The 23,828-nt window shown below is 45.6% G+C and overlaps 1 protein-coding gene across 3 annotated transcripts in view; it reads left to right on the top strand.

Moving 5' to 3' along the window:
- Nucleotides 1-23,828, top strand: part of LOC306914190 (mitogen-activated protein kinase kinase kinase 11) — a 73,530-nt gene that overhangs the window by 29,989 nt on the left and 19,713 nt on the right. For all 3 annotated transcript variants that reach the window (XR_013788664.1, XR_013788665.1, XM_079491165.1), the window contains exons 2-6: nucleotides 551-731; nucleotides 5,263-5,411; nucleotides 11,434-11,612; nucleotides 12,341-12,593; nucleotides 22,161-22,277. Coding sequence is in view for 1 of the 3 variants with exons in the window: in XM_079491165.1 (XP_079347291.1) it covers nucleotides 551-731; nucleotides 5,263-5,411; nucleotides 11,434-11,612; nucleotides 12,341-12,593; nucleotides 22,161-22,277 (879 nt within the window). In the remaining 2 variants the exon portion in view is untranslated. The remainder of the gene's footprint in view (nucleotides 1-550; nucleotides 732-5,262; nucleotides 5,412-11,433; nucleotides 11,613-12,340; nucleotides 12,594-22,160; nucleotides 22,278-23,828) is intronic.

Genomic DNA, 23,828 nt, shown 5'->3' with positions numbered 1-23,828 from the left:
CTCTGCATATGCGTTCCTGGTTGTTGTTCACTGTTTGCTCCCACCGCCACCCCAGCACCACCGGTGGGCTCGCTATTAGTTCTGTTTGCTCCCAGCACCACCCCAGCACCACCGGTGGGCTCTGCTATTGGTTCTGTTTGCTCCCAGCACCACCGGTGGGCTCGCTATTAGTTCTGTTTGCTCCCACCACCACCCCAGCACCACCGGTTGGCTCGCTATTAGTTCTGTTTGCTCCCACCGCCACCCCAGCACCACCGGTGGGCTCTGTTATTTCTGTTCCCCATGGGGGGGCGGGGGGGGGGGGGTTGTTATTGTATATCTGATCCCTGCTTTTAATTGTTAATGATGGTTGTATAATTGTGCCGAGCAGGGAGATCAAATATTATATGCACACATAAATATATGTTCAATCTATTTGTGAGTTATCTGACTGAGCTGGGTAAACTGTAACTCTTCTCTTTGTCTCTTCCTTTTCTTCTTCCCTTCCTCCCTCCCTACCTCCCGCCCTCCCTCCCTCCCTCCCTGCGTTCCGTGCGTCCGTCCTGTCCAGTCCTGCTGGCCCTGCCCATGGACGATAACGACATGGAGGGGGTGACCCTGAAGATCACAGACTTCGGCCTGGCCAGGGAGTGGCACAGGACCACCAAGATGAGCACGGCCGGAACCTACGCCTGGATGGCCCCCGAGGTCATCAAGGCCTCCACCTTCTCCAAGGGCAGCGACGTGTGGAGGTCAGTCAGTCCGTGTGTGTGTGTGTGTGTGTGTGTGTGTGTGTGTGTGTGTGTGTGTGCGTGTGTGTGTGCGTGTGTGCGTGTTTTTCCAGACTTAACTCTTATCACAGTTTTACACGAAAGTGACACATGGACAGAGGATCACATCATTGACACACGCCATCATTCATTGTTGGGGAAAATACCATGTTGATATAAAAAAGAAATGTTTCCCTGAGAGTTCCAAAGAAATGTATTTTGCGTTGTGTTGTTGTCATAGCAAAGCAGAAGTGGCTGAATATTGAAACCAGTTGGCCCACGTTGAAATTAACTGATGAGCAAATTGTCAAGGACAGCGTAGTAGGCGTAGTAGTATTAGTAGTAGTAGTTTATTATTGCGTCGCAACCAAGCCCCAATAACTGCTGGGCAACATTGAAGCCAGCGGCTTCGTAGTGACGTAGAGGTACCACAAGAACAGCACGAGGGGTACTATGATAGGAGCCAACCAATCATATCAACACTCGAGGGGTACTACCCGAAAGTCAGTCAGTCAGTCAGTCTTCCAGGTGCTTCAAAACGCCACTGATCAACTTCCATTGAAGTGAATAGTGACATAATAGGACCGCTAGGGTTCAATTGGGACCATACTGATGGACGGACGCTCTGACGTATCCGTTCATATACTTGACATTACTGCCGACCATTTTCCAAAGCATATACAATTGCTTTTTGGAGCCATTGGATTCTGTTCATTTCGGTACAACTTGAAGGTCAACTCCCAGAGACTTGCAGGGTATTTCAACACATTACACAGTGTTGAAATGTGTGGGTTTTGTCAGTTATTTTATAGTTGATTTTCTTTTTATGCCTTTTGTTTTCAAATGTGCATTGATTTGAAAAGTCTAGCAGAAATTTGTCTCGGCAGAAAATGAAACTTAACAATCATCCGGGACAATTCTATATAGCCGAAATTGAACCAGTTATTGCAGGTCTGTAAAATTTCAATCACTTTATAGAAAAGATAAACAAACGGAAGTGGAAGCTTTAAAATATAGACAACGACATGTATTGATGCCGGTGTGAGCCTTGAATTTAGCTCCTGAAGGTGCAAAAAAAATCGATGCTTGCTTAATGCTTACAGTTACATTTTTACACTTTGAGAGAGAGAGAGAGAGAGAGACTCTCTCTGGAGGGACAGAGTGATAGATGGCAGGAGGGCCACCGCAGCAGCAGCCCATGTGATGTGTGCTCTTCAAAGGGTGGCTCTGTGCTTTGTTGCGGGACATGTGTGCTGCACACTGTCCTATTGTCTCCTCCAGCGTTGGAGGGAGAGAGGCAGACCACACACTGACTGCAGCCACCAGCCACATGCAGCTCTTTAAATGAGAACGGGGTGTGTTAAAATGTGTACGCCTCCACGTTGGTGTATGTTCCTGTGCAACGTGTGTCTTTATGTGTACACACATACACACACACATGTCCGCGTGCGGTTGCGCCCCCCCTGTGACGGTCGGTCGTCCAAACAATTTCCCCTAGCTCGCCGCCGTGGAGCCGACCGAATCCCACACTGTACCACGCTCAAACTCGCCGTGCGTCACACTTGGGGCCGATTCATACTCCTATTTTGCCGCTGTTTCGGCACTGTAGTGCCGAAATGATTTCGGCTCGTCAGAAATTTTCAGTAGCACCGAATTGCCGACTTTAGGACGGTACCCGCCCCCCCCGAACCTCAAATTACGTCACATTGTAGGCTCTACAGAGCCGAACCGACTTTTATTCGGCTCTAAAATAGGAGTATGAATCAGCCCTTAGGGTTGGGACTCGGAAACGCTTCTTTTTCAGACCCGGTTCCAAGATTGGAGAAGACGTTCATATGAAAAATAACATTAAGCAAATAAGCATCCTGAATCATAGCCACGTTGATAACGTTTGTAATAAACCAAAGCGTTTGTAAATCCGTCAAAATTTGAGCGAGTTATGAGTATTTTTGTTTGAGCCGATCACCAGCTACCACAGAACGTAGGACTGCAGCAAGATGGCCGCCGGTGAACTACGCAGTGCGCTATCTAGCCTTTAGTTTATATATGTATGTATATGTATATATGTATATATGTTTATATATATGCTTTTTATCACGCTGTCAGTCAGAGCTGGTTATGTGGACTTGACATCTGCTATGCAATTATAATTCCGGTGGTTCTCAAACATTTTAATTTTACTCTGAGAGTGTAACAAATGGAACCAAATGGACCCTCAAGCGTCCACTTGGTTTCATTTGTATACACTCTCAGAGTTAGACATATTCTATGATCTCATCAGGGAATTAATTTGAATATCTTTCTCAATACTGAGAAAGATAATAGATTTGTACTGATGACTCTTAAGTGTAGTATAACCCTACTGTCCCCCACGACCCCCCCCCCCCCCCCCCCCCCCCCCAAAGTGGGTTTGGTACAGATAAAAACGCTCCAAAGTTTTGCACACCGTCGGTCGGGCCAGCACACTTTTCACCCTGGGCCTGTTTGCATGCCTGTAAAGGTTCCCAACCCTATTTTCGGGACCAAGTCTAAATCGGGCACTACTCTCTCGCTCCCTGGCGACAGATTTTATACAACAAAAGGTCCTATGCAATATGGCAGCCACATTGGCATGAAATATGTTAACCCATTTTGGTGTTAGCATTATGTTATGCTTTAGCTATTGAAAAATAGCAGATCTACAAGCTCATAGCGCGCCACCGAGTGGCGCGCTACGAGCTTGTAGGTCTGCTATTTTTGAAAAATCGAAGAACGACTGACAAAGAAACATAGCTTTTTCAGAAAACTGTCAGGATGTAGAAGACATTTTTAGAATCTGATCTCAGGTCAAAATGTGTTAATTAAGGCTCTGTTCCATTTAGTGTAGAAGGGCCTTTCCAGTGAGCCAACAAAACACCTCAATGGAACACAGACCATAATTACCATTATCACCTGTAACACCTGTGAAGGAAGCAACATAACATAAGTCCAATTTCACGACAATATGGCTGCCATGGATACTGGATAGGGTCTATTGCCTTCCAAAGAGGCAAAAGAGCTGTATACTTGGGACTGTCTGTCCTTGCTCTGAAGACAAGGGCCTATAGCCGCTTGTCTCCGAGGCCGTCGCGCAAAGACGGCGAGTAGAGCCCGCGGGAGTCCATGCAGCGAGCGTCGTTTCTGCATAGTCACAGCGGGCGGAAGGAAGGTGTAATTATAGAGCTATATAAGAAAAGGGCTGTGGCCCGCGCCATCCACTTATGCTCTCACCACGGCGCATTTTCACTCGGGCTCTCGTGTGTGTGTGTGTGTGTGTGTGTGTGTGACTGTGTGACTGTGTGACTGTGTGCGCGCAACATCCAAGCTGTACAACTGCCACGCTTCCGCAGCTTAGAACAGTGCTGGTTCTCAACCTGTGGGTCAGGACCCCCAGGGAGGTCCCCTCTTGATTTTTGGGGGGTCCCCAGGTTGAAGACCCAGGGCAGCTGCTCTGCATCGTGTGTCTGTTGTCTCCACATGGCCCGCTGTGCCTCTGTGTGTGTGGCCGTTTCTACACAATGCAAGTTTCTCGTGCAACTCAGCGTGTTTTTTCTGTCTGTACAGTGCATACATACATGCATGCGTGTATGCAAATTTCCTGCGTCATACTTTGCCTAGTTCTTATGAGTTTGCCCTTCCAGTCGCACGCACACTTCGGTATTTTGTAAGTTGTTATGGTGTGTGTGTGTGTGTGTGTGTGTGTGACTGTGTGTGTGACTGTGTGTGTGCGCATGTGTGCGCTCGTGTTGTTCTTCACTAAGCATTATTTCCGTCACTTATACCCTTGAAATCTGCAATGAACGGCAAGGTTATTGCTTCGTTATATTATCCCAGAGGGGTAATTTGTCTTGCAACCATCAGTAAACCACATACTGTACAAAATAGACAATAATAATACAATACAATCACAGGGAATTATTCACTCAGGCACGCCATGCATTCGCTATGTCGGGCTGAAACCTTGTAAAGCAGTGGTTCTCAAACAGTGGTCCTTGAGAGGGGGTTCCAGGTGGTAACCAAATGGACCCTTGTAGATCTTTAACTCTTGAGAGTGTAAAATGAAACCAAATGGACCCACTTGGTCCATTTGGTTTAATTTTACGCTCTCAAGAGTTCAATTATTGTTAAACAATCTGCATTACTTAATTTCCAAGAAGTCTACACATTTAGAGAATGTAAAATGATTGTTATCTTGGTCAATGTTTGCCTGTTATCTCTGCTATGGTACCACCTATGGTATCTCTCCTCTGGACTGGTACCAAGTACCAACATCAATATGGAATTGTGGACAAACCTTATCCAACAATAACAAAATACTCCTTAGTTTTGGGTCTGAGAGGCTAAATGTCATCAAAATAATGGTGGTCTGTGGCTCAATTGCTGAATAAATAATGGGCCTTGAAATGAAAAGTGTTGAAAATCACTGTAGTAAATCATTGAGCAGCAAGATGACCTAGGAACAGTTTTGCTGACGTGTTGTGTTCCCCCCTCACAGCTACGGTGTCCTGCTGTGGGAGCTGCTGACGGGCGAGGCCCCCTACCGAGGCATCGACGGCCTGGCCGTGGCCTACGGAGTAGCGGTCAACAAACTCACCCTGCACATCCCCACCACCTGCCCCGAACCCTTCGCCCAACTCATGAACGGTGAGACACACACTACTCTGTGTGTGTGTGTGTGTGTGTGTGTGTGTGTGTGTGTGTGTGTGTGTGTGTGTGTGTGTGTGTGTGTGTGTGTGTGTGTGTGTGTGTGTGTGTGTGTGTGTGTGTGTGTGTGTGTGTGTGTGTGTGTGTGTGTGTGTGTGTGTGTGTGTGTGTGTGTGTGTGTGTAAGCGTGCGTGTAAGCGTGCGTGTGTGCATGTTTGTGTGTCAGAGAGAGAGAGAGTAGTACATTTGGAATAAGTAATGTGGATGTCTATATATCACTGTGTAATGAGTAGGGGAACTTGCACAGCCAGGGATTGTGATTCTATTCCTGCTAGGCGGTGTTAGGTGTACAGTACTACACACTCTGAAAGCTAAATGTATTCCTCCCACAGGGAAGTAAGACTCTCAGCTCCACATGTGCTGCAGGAGCACCCACATTCTTTACCTTCTCCATAGTCAAACGTCACGATAGTAGATAGCACAACATGTTGTTGTTGGGTTTTTTTTTAGCTCACAAACAAACCTCAATCAGAACTAGGAGTGCAGTAGTTACTCTGTTGTGTATAAGGCTAGATAGTCGAGCGTAGCCCCACAACTATTCCACAATCTCCGAATGCTATATGGAGTCTGGAACTACACCTCCTGAATGCTATATAGAGTCTGGAACTACACCTCCTGAATGCTATATAGAGTCTGGAACTACACCTCCTGAATGCTATATAGAGTCTGGAACTACACCTCCTGAATGCTATATAGAGTCTGGAACTACACCTCCTGAATGCTATATAGAGTCTGGAACTACACATCCAGAAATCAGAGTAATCTGTTTGTCAAAAATGTATTTTAAAATATCTTTAGAGCTTATTTTTTATGTCCATTTCTGCTAAGCAACACACTTACATATGTTTAGGGGATCTTTTTATATATTAGGATAAATTTGCGCGACGAAACGGAAGTAGGGAGGAGGCTCCACTTCCGCTTTAAGGCTTACTCATGATAGAGCTTCCGTTGCTCCAGAGAGTCCAGACTGTATGACGAGAGCAACGGACTGAACTCATATATGCTTCCTTCATGCACGAGTGTCCAAGTCACTCCTTATTACACCTGACAGGGTGGAGTTTCCCTGGTTGGACGTAGCGCGTGGAAGGAACACGTTATTCCAACCAGTTCCTTTCCCCTCCATCAGGCGCCCCGGCTGGCCAGGGGGAGGCAGTTTAGAGATTACTGCATGTTTTTTGTGAGGGTACCTACGCGGGGAGAACATGCAAACTCCACACAGAAAGGCCCTTTCGCCAACCCCGCCTCGGTTATGGGCACTGATGACGCGGAGGCAGTTTAGAGACCAGGATCACTGCATGTTTTTGTGAGGGTACCTACCCTAGGGGGGGTTACATTCAAAGTACACAGAGACATATGGAGCAATGTCATAACATGTCAACATAGAAATAATGAGACGCAACAGGGGAACATCCATTAAAAATTAAGCGGTGTGCTAAAAAATATATATAACACATGCATGCATGACTATACGGCTATATCATTAAATCCTGCTCTTGACTATTCACCACAGGCCTAATATTATTATTGTTCCTTTGAACACTTTTCAAGAGCTTGTCTGAGTGCGCATCTCGAGTGAAGCCATTCAAAATGACACATTCAATTATTCTTACAATGAGATGTTTTGCATAATAGCAAGACAAAGCTTTTGGGCAAAGACCAAAATAACAACAACGCAATAACATTTTATTCCCCTGTGGGCATTACCAATAGTGCTTTTATAAGATCAACCGCATGTTAAAATGTACTGTGTTATGGAAACCAATTAAAAAGACAAGTTGACAGAGATTCAGGTATAGGGGATATGAAAAGAAGTGATGAAATGTCTGTTGTAGCATGGTGTAGGCCAGTGGTTCCCAAACTTTTTCATGTCAAGGACCCCCAAATTGACATTAATTAGCCTGCAGACCCCCATTTATTTGATTCCATTTGTACACTCAGAGTTACAGACCCATAAGGGTCCAGTTGGTTCCAAACTATCATTCAGCTGGGGACCCCCTAGCCTGAGCTAACGTGTTCGATTTCTGGTCTAGAGGGGCGGGTCGCGGCAGAGATGTGCGCTCGCCCTGATTGGATGTCAACGATCTGTCAGTCACCCCCCGGCCCCTTAATTCAACCTGGAGTTTCTATTTTGGGCCTGTCATTATAAAGACAGTGAAAAGAACCCATCTACAACCTCACACCTATAAAGATAGTAAAATCACACCTGTGTGAACTGAGCGGTGCAACTATACATGTATTGTTATAGGTACTGTACAGTGCTATGTACTGTATTGTGCTGTACTGTACTGTGCTCTGTACTAGGGCTTTAAGCAACTAGTCGACTATTTCAACTAGTCGACTAGTAAATCCACTAGTCAACCTTGTTGGTACTAGTTGACTAGTTGATAAGATTGTTTTTTTCCCCCGTTTTTGTAGGCCTCAAGATCAGCTAGGATGCTATATTATAGACAGTCACCATGTACACAGTTTTTAAATGAACAAATATATATTTTTTTACTAGTAAACTAGGCAACTAGTCAACTAGTAAAAATCACTAGAAGTGAAAGCCATACTCTGTATGGTGTTGTAGTGTACAATGCTCTTACGGTACTATTTTTGGAAAAACTCTTGGAGAAATGACAGGGTCACCTCAGCCTTAACAGGTTGAGAACCGCTGTTCTATGTAACAGCAGCCTTGGGAACCCCAAACTACCACTATGGGTGTATAGCGGGTCAGAGCCTTGGGAACCCCAAACTACCACTATGGGTGTATAGCGGGTCAGAGCCTCTGCATTGCGGTGTTCCTATGTGGCGTGAACATAAACCTGAGCAACAGAGAGACAAACAGAAGGCATCACAACACCTCCTCTGTGAGACCGCATCGAGAGACAAACAGAAGGCATCACAACACCTCCTCTGTGAGACCGCATCGAGAGACAAACAGAAGGCATCACAACACCTCCTCTGTGAGACCGCATCGAGAGACAAACAGAAGGCATCACAACACCTCCTCTGTGAGACCGCATCGAGAGACAAACAGAAGGCATCACAACACCTCCTCTGTGAGACCGCATCGAGAGACAAACAGAAGGCATCACAACACCTCCTCTGTGAGACCGCATCGAGAGACAAACAGAAGGCATCACAACACCTCCTCTGTGAGACCGCATCGAGAGACAAACAGAAGGCATCACAACACCTCCTCTGTGAGACCGCATCGAGAGACAAACAGAAGGCATCACAACACCTCCTCTGTGAGACCGCATCGAGAGACAAACAGAAGGCATCACAACACCTCCTCTGTGAGACCGCATCGAGAGACAAACAGAAGGCATCACAACACCTCCTCTGTGAGACCGCATCGAGAGACAAACAGAAGGCATCACAACACCTCCTCTGTGAGACCGCATCGAGAGACAAACAGAAGGCATCACAACACCTCCTCTGTGAGACCGCATCGAGAGACAAACGGAACGCATCACAACACCTCCTCTGTGAGACCGCATCGTTGGACTATAATGTACATAAACCTGAGCAACAGAGAGACAAACAGAAGGCATCACAACACCTCCTCTGTGAGACCGCATCGAGAGACAAACGGAACGCATCACAACACCTCCTCTGTGAGACAGTCTGAGACCGCATCGTTGGACTATAATGTGAAGCCTTGTTTTTCAACCAAAGTTTTCCCTGAACTCCACGTTCAGGGAAATTAAAAGAGCACAGACCTGGTGACTGTGATTTGATCTCATGTGAGAGAGAGAGAGAGAGAAAGAGAGAGAGAGAGAGCTGCAGTGGCTCTAAACAGTGGATAGATCCAAAGCAGCTAATGATTATTTTCTTGGCAATATATGTTTTTTGTAATTGACTAAATCAATCAATCGATATTAAACATTGTTTCCCTGCCACACTGTTTCACTAACGTTTGAAGAATCACCTCGTCGCAATTGTGCCTCCATTTCATGAATGACAATGGAAAAGAAGTTGTGAATAGCGGGAACCACAGGGAATGTGTTAACCACTTATGCCCTATTTCATTTATTTTATACCTTCATACCATCGTCACGCAAAAAAACAGCTTATCTACAAGTTCACAACAGAACATCTTTCTTATAATCTATAAAATACAATAGATGTTTCCTTTGAATTTGCCTCATGGGGCCACCCCCTGCCGTCGGCCTGTCTCCTTCAGCCCTCCACTTCCGCTGGTGGATCTTTGTTTTCATTCCTACTAACGACACAACTCCAACACGTTGTAGGTGCGGAGCTCTGATTCTGCCTTGATAGAGATTAGTTTTAAAGTGCTTATGTAACTCACTGGCTTTGAACCCAGGTCTGTCTGCCGCGTGGAAACTAAGCCAACATCTTAATCGCTAGCCTAAAGGGGAATTCCCACTTGGCCGGGGAGAGATATTAGGCTTGGTCATCAGGCAGAGGCTCTGAGCCAAGTGCTGCTACGTGTGCTATGTGTGCGTGCGTGCGTGCTACAGGGGGCTTGTAGCTAGTTCTCAACCTTTTCAGGCCCTCAAAAATTATCATATTTGAACTGGGGAACCCCCACCCTCTACCCTGACAAGGAATTGTAATTGTAGGAGTTGAGGCATTACATTTTGTTTGCCTCACGGTTCCACAGATAAATATTGTGGGTTGTTGGGTTTTGACGGGTATTTTTGTCGGGTATTTTTGGCCTCTTTCTTACATTATTTGACAATTTTATAAACTCCAGGAGATGGGAGTATGAGGGAAAGACCCACTGGCACGCAGTCAACGACCTTATGTCCAGAGCTGCTGAAAAGGGCAGCCAAATGGCTATGGATAGAAGAGGAAGGATTCCTCAAAAGATATGGCATCCAGAGGGTGAGCCCAGGACGCAGGGATGCCCTGGATGCTGAACCCTCTGGAGGCGTTGGGGGGCCCATCAGTGAAACCGTAACACAAGGAGGGTTTCCCCTCTGGATAATCCAGAGCAGTGGTTTTCAACCCTTTTTTCCACATCAAGGCCCATTATTTATGCTGCATTTGAGCCACGGATCACCAATTTAATTCTCTCTAGTATTGATTGATGTGGTACCACAGGCAAATGTTGATCAAAATAACAATTATTCTTCAAATTGTTCGGGGTCCATTTGGTTTAATTTTTCACTCTGTTAAACATCTGCATTACTTAACAAATGTACTGCTCCTGACGGAAGGTTCCGCCAGTTGGAATCCAACCAGCAACTGCTTCTGGCATAACGTTCCGTCTGATAAGCTATATTATTGAGATCAAACCGGATCGCTGATTTTTTCTTTTTTCTTTTTTTTTTTTTTTTTGCTTGGCCTTTCCTTCTTCAGTGATCCTAGACTGGATTGCGCAACCGCGCTGCCGTTCACCTCCCATTATACAGGCTGACTAAAAAGCTGAATAACTCGAAATCTACGGAGCTCTCCATGGTTTGGATAAAACGTGCGATGTTCAGAGGTCTTTGCTGATTATCCGGTGATCTAGATGGGGAACATTGGTGCTTTCTAGAGCAAGGATGGCTTCATTTTAGCTCACTAGCATTGACGCTATTTATTTAGCATCTAAGATGGCCGCCCAAACAGGATGTGAATCCAACGTGTGTCGCACTACAAACGGCTCGGCAGTCTGCGGTTGGCTCTGCGTCCACCAGGTGGCAGCAGATGGGTTAATTTCCAAGGAGTCTACATATTTAGAGTGTAAAATGATTGGTAGCCTATCTTGGTCATGTTTGCCTGTTATCTCTCCTATGGTACCAACATCCATATGGAATTGTGGACAAAATCTTATCCAACAACAAGAGAGTGAAATGGTGGTCCGTGTTTCAAATGCAGAATAAATAATGGACCTTGATACTGTATGAAAATGGTTGAATGCCACTATTCTATAATAACCTTGATTCAAACGACTATGACCACAAGCCCAGCTTCACTATGACTTAAACTAAATGACAATGTGTGTCGTGTCGTCGTGTGTGTGCAGACTGCTGGGACCAGGACCCCCACCACCGGCCCAGCTTCAGCTCCATCATGGCCCAGCTGACGGCTCTGGAGGAGCAGGTCCGTGAGGAGATGATGCCCCAGGAGAGCTTCCACTCCCTGCAGGAGGACTGGAGGCTGGAGATCCAGGACGTGTTCGACAAGCTCCGGGCCAAGGAAAAGGTGAGAGACACCGGCGGTATTACCCCATTAAAACTGGGAAACTGCATCTGTGTCACTTTATATGTCAGCAATGGCTCAGGGTCACCTTCCGGTTATCGTTTTATTTTATTTTATGGTACCATATCATGCTGTATTGATGTTGGTACCATTAGTAGAGATAACAGGCAAACAGTGATCAATATAACGATTCTTCTACATTCTGTAATTGTTTGTGTAGATTTCTTGTAAATTAAGTAATGCATATGTTTAACAATAATGTAACTCTTGAGAGCGTAGGGTCATTTGGACCCTCCCGATCCGATTCCGCTCTCAAGAGTTAATAGATCTATAAGGGTCCATTTGGTTACCAACTCTCCATCATTTAGTTGGGGACCACCTGGAACCTCCCCAATATCTCTCCACACACACACACACACACACACACACACACACACACACACACACACACACACACACACACACACACACACACACACAGAAGTACAAGTAAAATGTTTCAGGTATGTGAAACAATCTTCATATATTATATCAAACCTTTTACTTGTACTTTTTTGTGAAAAAGCACTGAAACTTTCTTCTTTCCTGCCTCTATCTCCTTACCCTCCCCTCCACTTCTTTTCTTTCTTTACTTTCTTGGAAAAATAACAGTGGGAACTGCACAAAAATGAATTTCACCCACAATGAGTGATGTGACAATAATAAAGATGATTCCGATGACTCTGTTCCAGGAGCTGCGGTCGCGCGAGGAGGAGCTGACGCGCGCGGCGCTGGAGCAGAAGTCCCAGGAGGAGCTGCTGCGTCAGCGCGAGCAGCAGCTGGTCCAGTGGGAGCAGGACGTGTTCGAGCGCGAGCTCAGCCTGCTCATCCTGCACATGAACCAGAACCAGGAGAAGAAGCCCAACGTCAAGAAGAGGAAGGGCACCTTCAAGAAGCACAAGCTGGCCAAGAGCAAGAACGGAGAGAAGATCAGCATGCCTCAAGGTAAGGGTGGACTATAGATAGGATCCGACAGGAAGCACGCACATCTCAAGACATTCTGCAGGTGCTAGTCAAAAATATACGTACAATTTCGACCTCTGTGGGTCTTCGTCAGGTATGACATACCTGACGAAGACCCACAGAGGTCGAAACGTTGTAACAAATAAATACATCTTCCTGGGAGCTACAATTCAGTGTGCGGACATCCCTTCCTTTTTCAAGGGTGGACTATAGCCTCGGAATCGGAAACCCAGACGTTTTTATTTCCAGGGAGAAAAAATATAAAGTCTGGGACCGAGTCCACTTCAATTCGGCATAGAGTAGCGCAAACATCGATCACTCTCTGCTGATTTCTGATCGTCTGCACCTTTGTTAAATTGATGCACACCCGTACACACACACACATACTCCTCTCTCTCTCTGTCGCTCTAATTAATTAGTCTCATGTCGCGCAGCTGCGTCTAGATTCTCCTGGCGGATCCTGCCGGGATCTGCCTATGCCATATAAAGCATAGGTGGACCTCAGGCTAGGGTGGACCCTGATCCAAACAGTTCGTTTATTTGAGGGACAGAAGTATCGCTTGTGTGGGACGGGGACGGGGTTAGCAACTTATTACTTAACCCATTTTGACCTGAGATCAGATTCTAAAAATGTCTGTTTGAAAATGTCTGAAAAAGCTATGTTTCTATGTCAGTCGTTCAAAAATAGCAGACCTACAAGTGGCACGCTACGAGCTTGTAGGTCTGCTATTTTTCAATAGCTAAAGCATAACATAATGCTAACAACAAAAGGGGTTCCTGCCCAAAATGGGTTAAGACCTGGTCTTATTCTACAAAATGTCTTGACAGTTTTCTAAAAAAAACTTATCAGTTTCTGCACTGGTGCTCAAACTTTTTCCATGTCAAGGAACCACAGAATTATCTGTATTTGGTCGCGGACCCCCATCTCAAAATATGTTGTGCAGCGCTATGAGCTTGTAGATCTGCTATTTTACAACAGATAATGTTTAAAATAATGGTTAAAGTGTTGAAAAGCTATGAGGTGTCATCAGGTCTAAATGGTTTAAATGCCTTAATGTCATATTCAACCATATGCCTAATATTGCCTGATGGTTTTGTTATTGGTCTTGGTACTGTAACCTAGCTCAGTGGCCTTGTGGTTAGACTTAGAGTGTCCGCCATGAGACTGGGAGGTCGGGGTTCAATCCCCGGCCGGGTCATACCAAAGACTGTAAAAAATGGGACCCAGTGCCTCCCTGCTTGACACTCAGCATCAAGGGTTGGATTGGGGGTAGGTCCCTGCGACATACTAGCGTCATGTCCAGGGGGTGTACTTGTACATCAAGCTGCCTCACGCTACAGAAACAGGAGATAGGCTCCTGCCCTATGGGCCTCATGGCTCGGCAAGGCTACTTACTTTACTGTAGCCTAGGAGATGTTTCTCATGTTATTTTAAACAGGCTTAAAATAGAAAGAGAGAATTACTGAGCTTTACAACAGAACGCCAACTATTAAGGGACTAACGTACTATTAGGGCATTCGAACACTGATGCCTGTCAGTCACAGTGTGGGACAGACAGGGTCTCAATTTTGTGACGCCTGAAAAGTCTTGTGAAATGAGGGACTGTCCCACGCAAAGGGGGGGACATCTGGTCACCCTACCTCAAGGTCAGAATCTGAATCGACTTTGTTGTCACGTCACAGTTTCACAAGTAAAAAAAGTGGGTGAAATTCCTTTCAGTGCATACAGTGGTTCCCATCGTGTTGTTTTTTCCCCAAGAAATACAAGAAAGAGAAGAAGAGAGGGGGGGGGAGGGGGGGAGGGTAATGAGATCAAGGCAGGGAAGAAGAAAGTTTGAGCGCTTTACCACAGAAAGTACAAGTAAAGGGTTTTATTTAGAACTTAGAAGCTTGTTTCACAAACGGTTTCTCTTATCTTATTTACGGGCTGTACAGCCGTACAACTGAAGGGTCTCTTTTCCACGAATACATGTACACATAGTACCTGAGATAATTGTAATTTATAACGTGTGTGTGTGCGTGTGTGTGTGTGTGCGTGCGTGCGTGCGTGCGTGCGTGCGTGCGTGCGTGCGTGCGTGCGTGCGTGCGTGCGTGCGTGCGTGCGTGCGCAATATTTGGGATGTCCCGATCAAGTTTATTTTTGCTCCTGATCCGATTCCGATCATTTGATTTTGAGTATCTGCCAATACCGATTTTTCCTGATCCGATATTCATATTCAAAATCATGGTCTACACGCGACAATCCGCTGGAATGTTACAAGCTGTTATTGAGAGATACCTCGCTCCGCTAGCAGTTTTCCATTGGACTGCGTGGAGTTTTCACTCCAGTCCTGTGAAAATGTTTTCTTCCGGTTCTCCACCCCCCCTGCCGAAATGCACATAATATGAAGTCAAATGCACATATATCAAGTCAAAAGCACACATATGGAGTCAAATCAGGGGGTGGGGGTGCAAGTTTGCAACATGAACGGATAGCGAGCGTGCTTGGCAACAGTCCCCTAGAGCGCGGAGTGGCCTTTTCCGACCAGCTCCACTCGTATAATTATGTATATGCTCTGGTTTCATCTGAAGGAATTGATTGTTTCATATATATATCACAGCACGTTGCTTATATGGCAACATTATGTCCGTTCATTGTAAACCTTTAATTAATAGCCCAGGCTTTCATTTCAACCATTATAATGCCTAACCTTATTAAAGATGAGGCAATAGAACAGGATTATTATCATACCGGTATGAATTATTTATTTGATCTCACTAAATCAATGTGGTTTCTCAGCACCAGCCATGGGCCCAGAGAGAAAAAGAGAGGTCTGCGGCATTTAAATGAGGTTTTACAATATTTAATCTATCGCAGACCTGGGCATTAACCCATTTTGGGCGGGAACCCCTTTTGGTGTTAGCATTATGTTATGCTTTAGCTATTGAAAAATAGCAGATCTACAAGCTCATAGCGCGCCACCGAGTGGCGTGCTACGAGCTTGTAGGTCTGCTATTTTTGAAAAATTGAAGAACGACTGACATAGAAACATAGCTTTTTCAGAAAACTGTCAGGATGTAGAAGACATTTTTAGAATCTGATCTCAGGTCAAAATGGGTTAAAGGTGAAAGGTTACTTGGAAATTAGAAAATAAAACATACTTTCACATTTTACCTTAAACTGAATAGCTTTTTTGGAAGCCTGTTCATTCACGTACACGCAATCTGTTTCCTGCCATGAATTGCGTGTGATTGACAGCTGAACTTGTTACCTTGTCACCTCTCAAAAATGTCCGTCATGCCAAAAAAAGAAAGCTGGATGCCGAATACAGAGGTGTCAACAAAATATGGACGACTAAGTATTATTTATTGACTGAAGTCAGAGGTAATTATACAACATATACTGTACTCTTACCAGCTTGTCAAAACAAAGCCATTCACTGCTTTTTATGAGAATAAAATTCATATGTAAGGCCCGGCCCTCCACAAAATTTTCTGTTTCTCATTCGATTTTTTTTTTCCCACCCCTGTTCTAACGTATGTTCTTTATCGAACGTCATTTCATGGTCTATTTTGACAGACCTAGTTTGGGTTATTATGGTCAGAATCAGAGAAATGCTTACCGTAATTTCTACTGGAAAAGAAGAGGAAAAAAAAGCTAATTTCAAGCTATCAACACGTCGCAATGCGACACATTGTTTGTCTCGGCTATCAAAGCAGCGATCCAGGAGAATCAAAAGAAGAGGCTACAGGGCTGTCTCACCATGCAGGCGTTCTGTAAAGCGAGCCAGGAAGGAGACTTCAATTGTTCCTCATTCACTCTGTTCCACATAAACAGCAATAACAATAACGACAAACAACTGCAAAAGAATAAGAGGAAATGGGGGATGGAGACAGTTGTAACAAAACAGCTGTTATGTCAGCCGCAGGTGTCAGAAATAATAATGACACAGTGACTCCGAATTTATTTGATCTTTCCATGTATTTATTTTTTTATCTTCCAATTGTTAAAGGACCACTTTTCAACTTCTCTTCCTGGTGGACTGGTGGTCACTGGTGGTCACTGGTGGACGGGTGTCCGAACTGCCCAAAGCCCTCCTATGGGACACAGACTGAGTAGGAAAGAGTGGTGGTGTTTTATCATTATCATTAGTGAGGACCAATTATATGAAGAGATGTTGAAAAGTGGTGAAGTGGTCCTTTAAGGTTATATTTTCATTCATTATTTGTATACATATATATCTCTGTAACACACATTTAGATTAGTTTAAATCAGTGGTCCAGGGACCACGAGTGCTCCTTGAGTAGGTTCCAGGTGGTCCCCAGTCAGACTGAAATGATGGAGAGTAGGTAACAAAATGGACCCTTATACTCTTGAGAGCGTAAAATGTTTTCATTCTACGCTCTCAAGAGTTAAATTATTTGTTAACACGATGCACGCCAAAACGCCTCACAACCCGTCAGATGACGGGTTAAGATTTAACCCCGGAGGTCACCATACCCGTCAAATGGCGTGTAGTAAGGGTTATATCAATACCATGCAGCCGAAGCTCAACACTAACCTTCCGTGCTGCCCAGGCTGCTAGACAGCGCCTACGTTCTTCCCATCGTGAGGAACAATGCGCGCGCCTCCCGTTTCTTTGTTGCTTGTTTTCTCCGAAAAATACTCAAGTTGTTGTTTTAGTCCAAACCGCCCGGCGTTCAGATGTAAACAGTGATTTCTGATCGCATAGCGCCAGCCATGTTACCGCTTGTTGTGAAACCTAACGCATGTCGGCTGCTGCTCGAAAAGGTTTTTGTGCCTCCTCTCGTTGTATTGGGCTGTGTTGACGGTAATAGAATGGCGCCTATATAGGGGATATAAGCTGGCTGCCTGTGGTCATTTCAAATGAACAGCAGGGGGCGCTGAAAGTGTTAAACATCTGCATTACTTACTTTCCAAGAATTCTACATTAGAGAATGTGGAAGAATTGTTATTCTGGTCAACGCCTGTTATCTCTCCTATGGATGGTACCACATCAATAGAGCATGAACTCTAAGACAGGTTTTCGATCTTAGAGGCTAAACGTCATCAAATGGTGGACCGTAGCTCAATTTAATGGCGAATAAATAATGGACCTTGATATGATAAAGGGTTGAAAACCACTGGCTTAGAGTGAGTGGGCTAAAATGTGACAGCATTATATTGTACCATACACTGACACCACGGCGCGTAAACAGCGCCTCAAACTGTGACTCCGCCCACAAACGGGGGAAATTGTGATTTGCGCTCGTTCACTGCAATGCAATTTGCGGCATTTTCAAAACAATATTGAGCAGAGTAGCGATTATCAAACGTATTTGCAATGCCATATGTTGAAAGATCTGTTGCCCGTGGACAAGGCACGCTACCTCCGCAAGTTAGATAGCATCAGCATAGATGTTTGTCCGTATGTGATTAAGGATTGGACCAAGTTGCATTGGCAGCCATAGAAAATTCTTACCCCAGGCTAAAACCGGATGTGACGTTTTTGGGTGTTCCTGTCTAGCGTGGTGTCAGTGTATTACCTGCAGTGCTCGCCGGCCCTTCCTGTGTTGGTCCCACTGTTGCGTGGGCTCATCTGAGAGAGGAAAACAGAAAAAACAGTCGCTGCTCGTTTGTCATGAGACGACTCTGTTCCTCCCTCCCGCACACACACACACACACACACACACACACAAACATACCATACGGCCAGTGTGTCGCTTATAGATAAGTTTCCATGGAAGTGTGACCAAAGCGCGTGAGGGTATATACTGTGTGTGTGTGTGTGTGTGTGTGTGTGTGTGTGTGTGTGTGTGTGTGTGTGTGTGTGTGTGTGTGTGTGTGTGTGTGTGTGTGTGTGTGTGTGTGTGTGTGTGTGTGTGTGTGTGTGTGTGTGTGTGTGTGTGTGTGTGTGTGTGTGTGTGTGGGGATCGTATCGTTTCTATGGTCTTTGTGTGTGTGACTGTCTGTATGTGCAGCAATACATGTGGCCTTGTGTGTGTGTGTGCATGCACGCACGCGCTGTGGTCAGGCTTTTCCCAGCAACAGCAGGGTGTGTTGTGTGTGTGTGTGTGAGGGGGGTTGATGAGAGGGAGAGAGAGCCAACCACGCCTCCATGCTTGCTTCCTGTCCATGCACTGACTGCTGGCTGGCCTCTCTCTCTCTCTCTCTCTCTCACTTTTCTCTCTCCCTCCCTCTGTTTTTTTCATCTCTTTTCTTTCCCCTGTCCCTTTCTCTCTCTTATCTCTCCGCTTCTGTGTGGTGCCTCTCCCTTTCCCTCACTCTCTTCATTCCTATCATACTCTCTCTCTCTCTCTCTCTCTCTCTCTCTCTCTCTCTCTCTCCTATCATCCAGTCATTTTTCACCACCTTGCTTTCCCCCCCCATCAGTCTCTCCACTGCCCCCCCCCCCCCCCCCCCCTGCCCAGCCCACCCCCTATGATTCCTTCCCTACACACACACACACCAGCATCCACCCCCTGCTTAGCATTCTCCCTTGGCCCTCATCCCCACTGACTGTGCACTATGTTATATATATATAGTGGTCTCTCCATTGCCGCTGTGTTACAGTGCCACTGCTATCCGGCCGATAAGCCTCAGCCGGGGGGGATGGGGGGGATGGGGGGGGGGGGGGGGGGGGGGGTAGACACGCTTTAACCCGATAAGACCTGGAGTCTGAGTGCCACACTATACGCTTGTAGATTTGCTATTTTTTCCATTTTATTTTTTGTGAAAACGCGTGCAAATCTTTGAATATATATATATTCTTTCACAGCAAACATTTTTTAACTTGTATCTTTGCTTCTGGGTGTCCCTGGAACAACATATTTTCAGATGGGGGTCGGTGGCCAATTACTATATACTTTTTAGGGGTCCTCCTTGACTTAAAATGGTTGAGAACTACAGATATAGAAACATAGCTTTCTCACAAAACTGTCATGATTTAGAAGCTATTTGTAGAATCTAGTCTCAGTGGGTTGTCCTCCTTCACCTCCATGCGACTCAAATCTTGTCTGTCTTGCTCCTCAAAACACGCACACACACACGCTCACGCACGCACGCACACACACACACGCTCATGCACGCACATTTCTATGACTATACTTGTGAGGACATTCATGTTTTAGGGCGGCGATTTGATGAATGTAACGGAAGTTAGTTTTTGTTTTAAGCCGAAAATAGCACACAAGCTTTATTCTTCACACGTTCCTGATGTTTTCCTGAATGTTTTCTGAACATGCATGTTATTTCCCTGCAGGTTTTATTCACTGCTAATTCTACTGCTTTTGCTACTGAAAAGAAGAGAACTCTATTATCTAGTATTCAGGGAATCTGAATAGAGTTAACATGATATAACACCTTGGTAAATGTCCCACTTTCTCACTGACGATGTTCTGTCTCTGACAATGCAAATGACAATCTACTGAATTGCCAATGACAGGACATCAAATCTGTAGAGGTGCTATTTTCGGAGTTCGACACCCAAGTATAAATCAGGCAAGGTCATGGTCAAGGTTGTACTTGTATTAACCCATTTTTGACCTGAGATCAGATTCTAAAAATGTCTTCTACATCCTGACAGTTTTCTGAAAAAGCTATGTTTCTATGTCAGTCGTTCTTCGATTTAAAAAAAAATAGCAGACCTACAAGCTCGTAGCGCGCCACTCGGTGGCGCGCTATGAGCTTGTAGATCTGCTATTTTTCAATAGCTAAAGCATAACATAATGCTAACACCAAAAGGGGTTCCCGCCCAAAATGGGTTAATTGTTACATCTTGTGTGCGGGTACATAAGAGGAAAACTTATTTTTGTTTGGCTTCCTTACCGACAAATGCAGCAGCATAGATAGCATCAATCACAGCAAGCACAGCAAACAAAGGCATAGAATAAAGAGTGCAAGAAAGAGCAAACGAGTAGAAAATAATTGATTAAATCAGTTAATTACCAGCTGGGGTAATAACTGCCTCCGTGTCAGTTTCAGCACAGTAGTTTAGGTAGGAACCAAAATTATCTAAGGTGGAACTATTGTGTTCTGAGTTTTTGGTTTTCCGACATATTAGCAGTGCGCACATACACACGCACACACAAAAGTGGCTGGTAGGCTAGAGACGCGGCAGCCAATGAGAATGATAGCTTGCTAGTACGGCCACTGCGGCAGCCAATGAGAATGATAGCTTGCTAGTACGGCCACTGCGGCAGCCAATGAGAGAGATAGCTTGCTAGTCCAGAAAGCGATCGTTCATAAACCAGCTCCGCTGTGCTTCACACAGCAGCTGGTAAAAAAACAAGAGTAACAAGAGTTCCATATACAGCAAACAATAGTTTAGAAAGGTGCAAATCGAGGCATATATACAACACATTTAGTTTAGAAAGGTGCAGTTTGGGGCAGCAGTGGCTCAGGGTTCCCAGTTTGAACCGGGCTCCCCCAGAGTTAGTGTCGAAGTGTCCTTGAGCAAGAACTCTGAACCCCTAATTGCTCCCGATGTGCAGGTTGGTGCCTTGTATGGTTTCCTCCGGCATCGGTGTGTGAATGTGTGTTGCATAATAGTGCGACAGGAGGGGGTGTGTGTGTGTGTGTGGGTGGGTGGGGGCTAGTGGTTTCTTTTGCCCAGTTTCGCTCTGGTTCTTATCAGTTCGTTAGTGTATCTGATTGTTCGGGAAATAACTAACCCCAGCCCTTAAACCTAAGCTTAAAACGTCTAATCCTAAACCTCACCCCAACAACCTGAATTCTTTCCCAATTCTAACACACCATACCATTTTTAACCACAAAACAACCCTTTCTCTTGTGACGACCGGAACAGTAATTGTGCTCACAATGATGGTTTATTTTCTCCAAATTCTACTGTAATTGTGGGAACATTTGGCCCTTGCGAGTATAAATAGAAGCACGCACACACACACACACACACACACACACACAAACACATGCGTGCACGCATGCACGTACACATACACACACACATACATACACACACACACACACACACAATTGTGCCCAATTGAAAACTGAATCCCCCTTGCGGCCGCAACCCACAACATCAAAGTTGAATATATTATTGCAGAGAGAGAAGGCTAGGTAAATAAATCTAGCCTGGCAGACACAAGTGTCTGTCTGCTCGTCTGCTTCATGAGCCGTTCATTTCAAACCATAAGTCTAGTTTATCCCTTTGACCATCTGGGTGGTCTAACTGTGTCTGTGTGTGTGTGCCTTCACTAAAAACGCTCCACATGTCCCAAACAAACTCTTCTCCAAAACTATGCAATGCACTTCCCATTGCAATCAGAACTGCAGACTCACTCCTAATCTGCCACCGTAGTCTGAAAACCCACCTCTTCAGACTCCATGTTAGCACTTGCCGTAGTACTTGCCCAAGCCTCGACGACCTTACAGGCGTATGCATAGGATCAACTTATGTAACTTAGATAAGGGTTTGGCTGGAGACACCCGGAAATGCTTTGGCCATGTTTGATGTATTACCATGTTCATGTTCTTGCTTACTGTGTAAATCGCTCTGGATTAAGAGCGGCTGCTAAATGGCTAAATTGTAAATGTGTGTGTTTCAGACTTCATCCATAAGATCACGGTGCAGGCGTCTCCCGGCCTGGAGAAGAGGAGGAACTCTCCAGATTTGGGATCGGGATCGTCGCCGTCGTTCGGCCCACGCTTCCGCGCCATCCAGCGTGAGTGGAGGCCCCTCTACTCCCCCTTTTGGACATGCAGACACGCAGATGGATAGACACACACACACACACACACACACACACACACACACTCCACAGACACACAGTTATCGCCAACAATAGTACGAGCTGTTTTTAAAATGCAACTTCTTTATAAAGAAGGAAAAACCCCCCAAAAAAGCATGTTGTCATAAATATATACTTTGTAGGATTTGCCGCCCTAAAATGGTGCTACTTAATCATCACTAACGGCCTAGCAGTTGTTTAACAACCAAATTGCCAATTACAATGTGTCTGCCTCTGGGCTATGGGATTCAAACAGCTGCCATGTCCCTCCTGGCTATGGGATCGATGTTGCTTGCCTTATAGAAACATGCAGCCTGTCAATTGTAAACGCAGCTCTTTAGCAAGTTGATTTTCCACGGCTAAAACGGAAGCTAATGTGGTTGGTCGCGCAGACGCAGTGCAGACGAGGCCCCTATAGCAAGCGTCTCTACCAACCGGAGCACTTCCAAAAAGTGGAAAATAGCGAGGCATTCTTATATCAATATTAAACGCCTTAAGACGAGCCTACTCGTCATGAGCACATTGCGTAATTAATAAATTGGACGAGCATACCCGTCCTTGTGTTGGGGAGATCTTCATCCAGGCCAGGTTAGTCTGGTGTCTAGAGCTTCATCCAGGCCAGGTTACTCTGGTGTCTAGAGCTTCATCCAGGCCAGGTTAGTCTGGTGTCTAGAGCTTCATCCAGGCCAGGTTAGTCTGGTGTCTAGGGAGCTTCATCCAGGCCAGGTTAGTCTGGTGTCTAGAGCTTCATCCAGGCTCCAGGTATACTGTAGTCTGGTGTCTAGAGCTTCATCCTGGCCAGGTTAGTCTGGTGTCTAGGGAGCTTCATCCAGGCCAGGTTAGTCTGGTGTCTAGAGCTTCATCCAGGCCAGGTTAGTCTGGTGTCTAGAGCTTCATCCAGGCCAGGTTAGTCTGGTGTCTAGGGAGCTTCATCCAGGCCAGGTTAGTCTGGTGTCTAGAGCTTCATCCAGGCCAGGTTAGTCTGGTGTCTAGAGCTTCATCCAGGCTCCAGGTATACTGTAGTCTGGTGTCTAGAGCTTCATCCAGGCCAGGTTAGTCTGGTGTCTAGAGCTTCATCCAGGCCAGGTTAGTCTGGTGTCTAGAGCTTCATCCAGGCCAGGTTAGTCTGGTGTCTAGAGCTTCATCCAGGCTCCAGGTATACTGTAGTCTGGTGTCTAGAGCTTCATCCAGGCCAGGTTAGTCTGGTGTCTAGAGCTTCATCCAGGCCAGGTTAGTCTGGTGTCTAGAGCTTCATCCAGGCCAGGTTAGTCTGGTGTCTAGAGCTTCATCCAGGCTCCAGGTATACTGTAGTCTGGTGTCTAGAGCTTCATCCAGGCCAGGTTAGTCTGGTGTCTAGAGCTTCATCCAGGCCAGGTTAGTCTGGTGTCTAGGGATCTTCATCCAGGCTCCAGGTATACTGTAGTCTGGTGTCTAGGGAGTGTTTGAAGGTCGCCGTCTAGGTCTCGGCCCTCTGAATCATTCAGG

The sequence above is a fragment of the Electrona antarctica genome (assembly GCF_951216825.1).
Source record: "Electrona antarctica genome assembly, chromosome: 21".
Lineage (NCBI taxonomy): Eukaryota > Metazoa > Chordata > Actinopteri > Myctophiformes > Myctophidae > Electrona > Electrona antarctica.
This window is presented reverse-complemented; position numbering and strand designations above follow the sequence as displayed.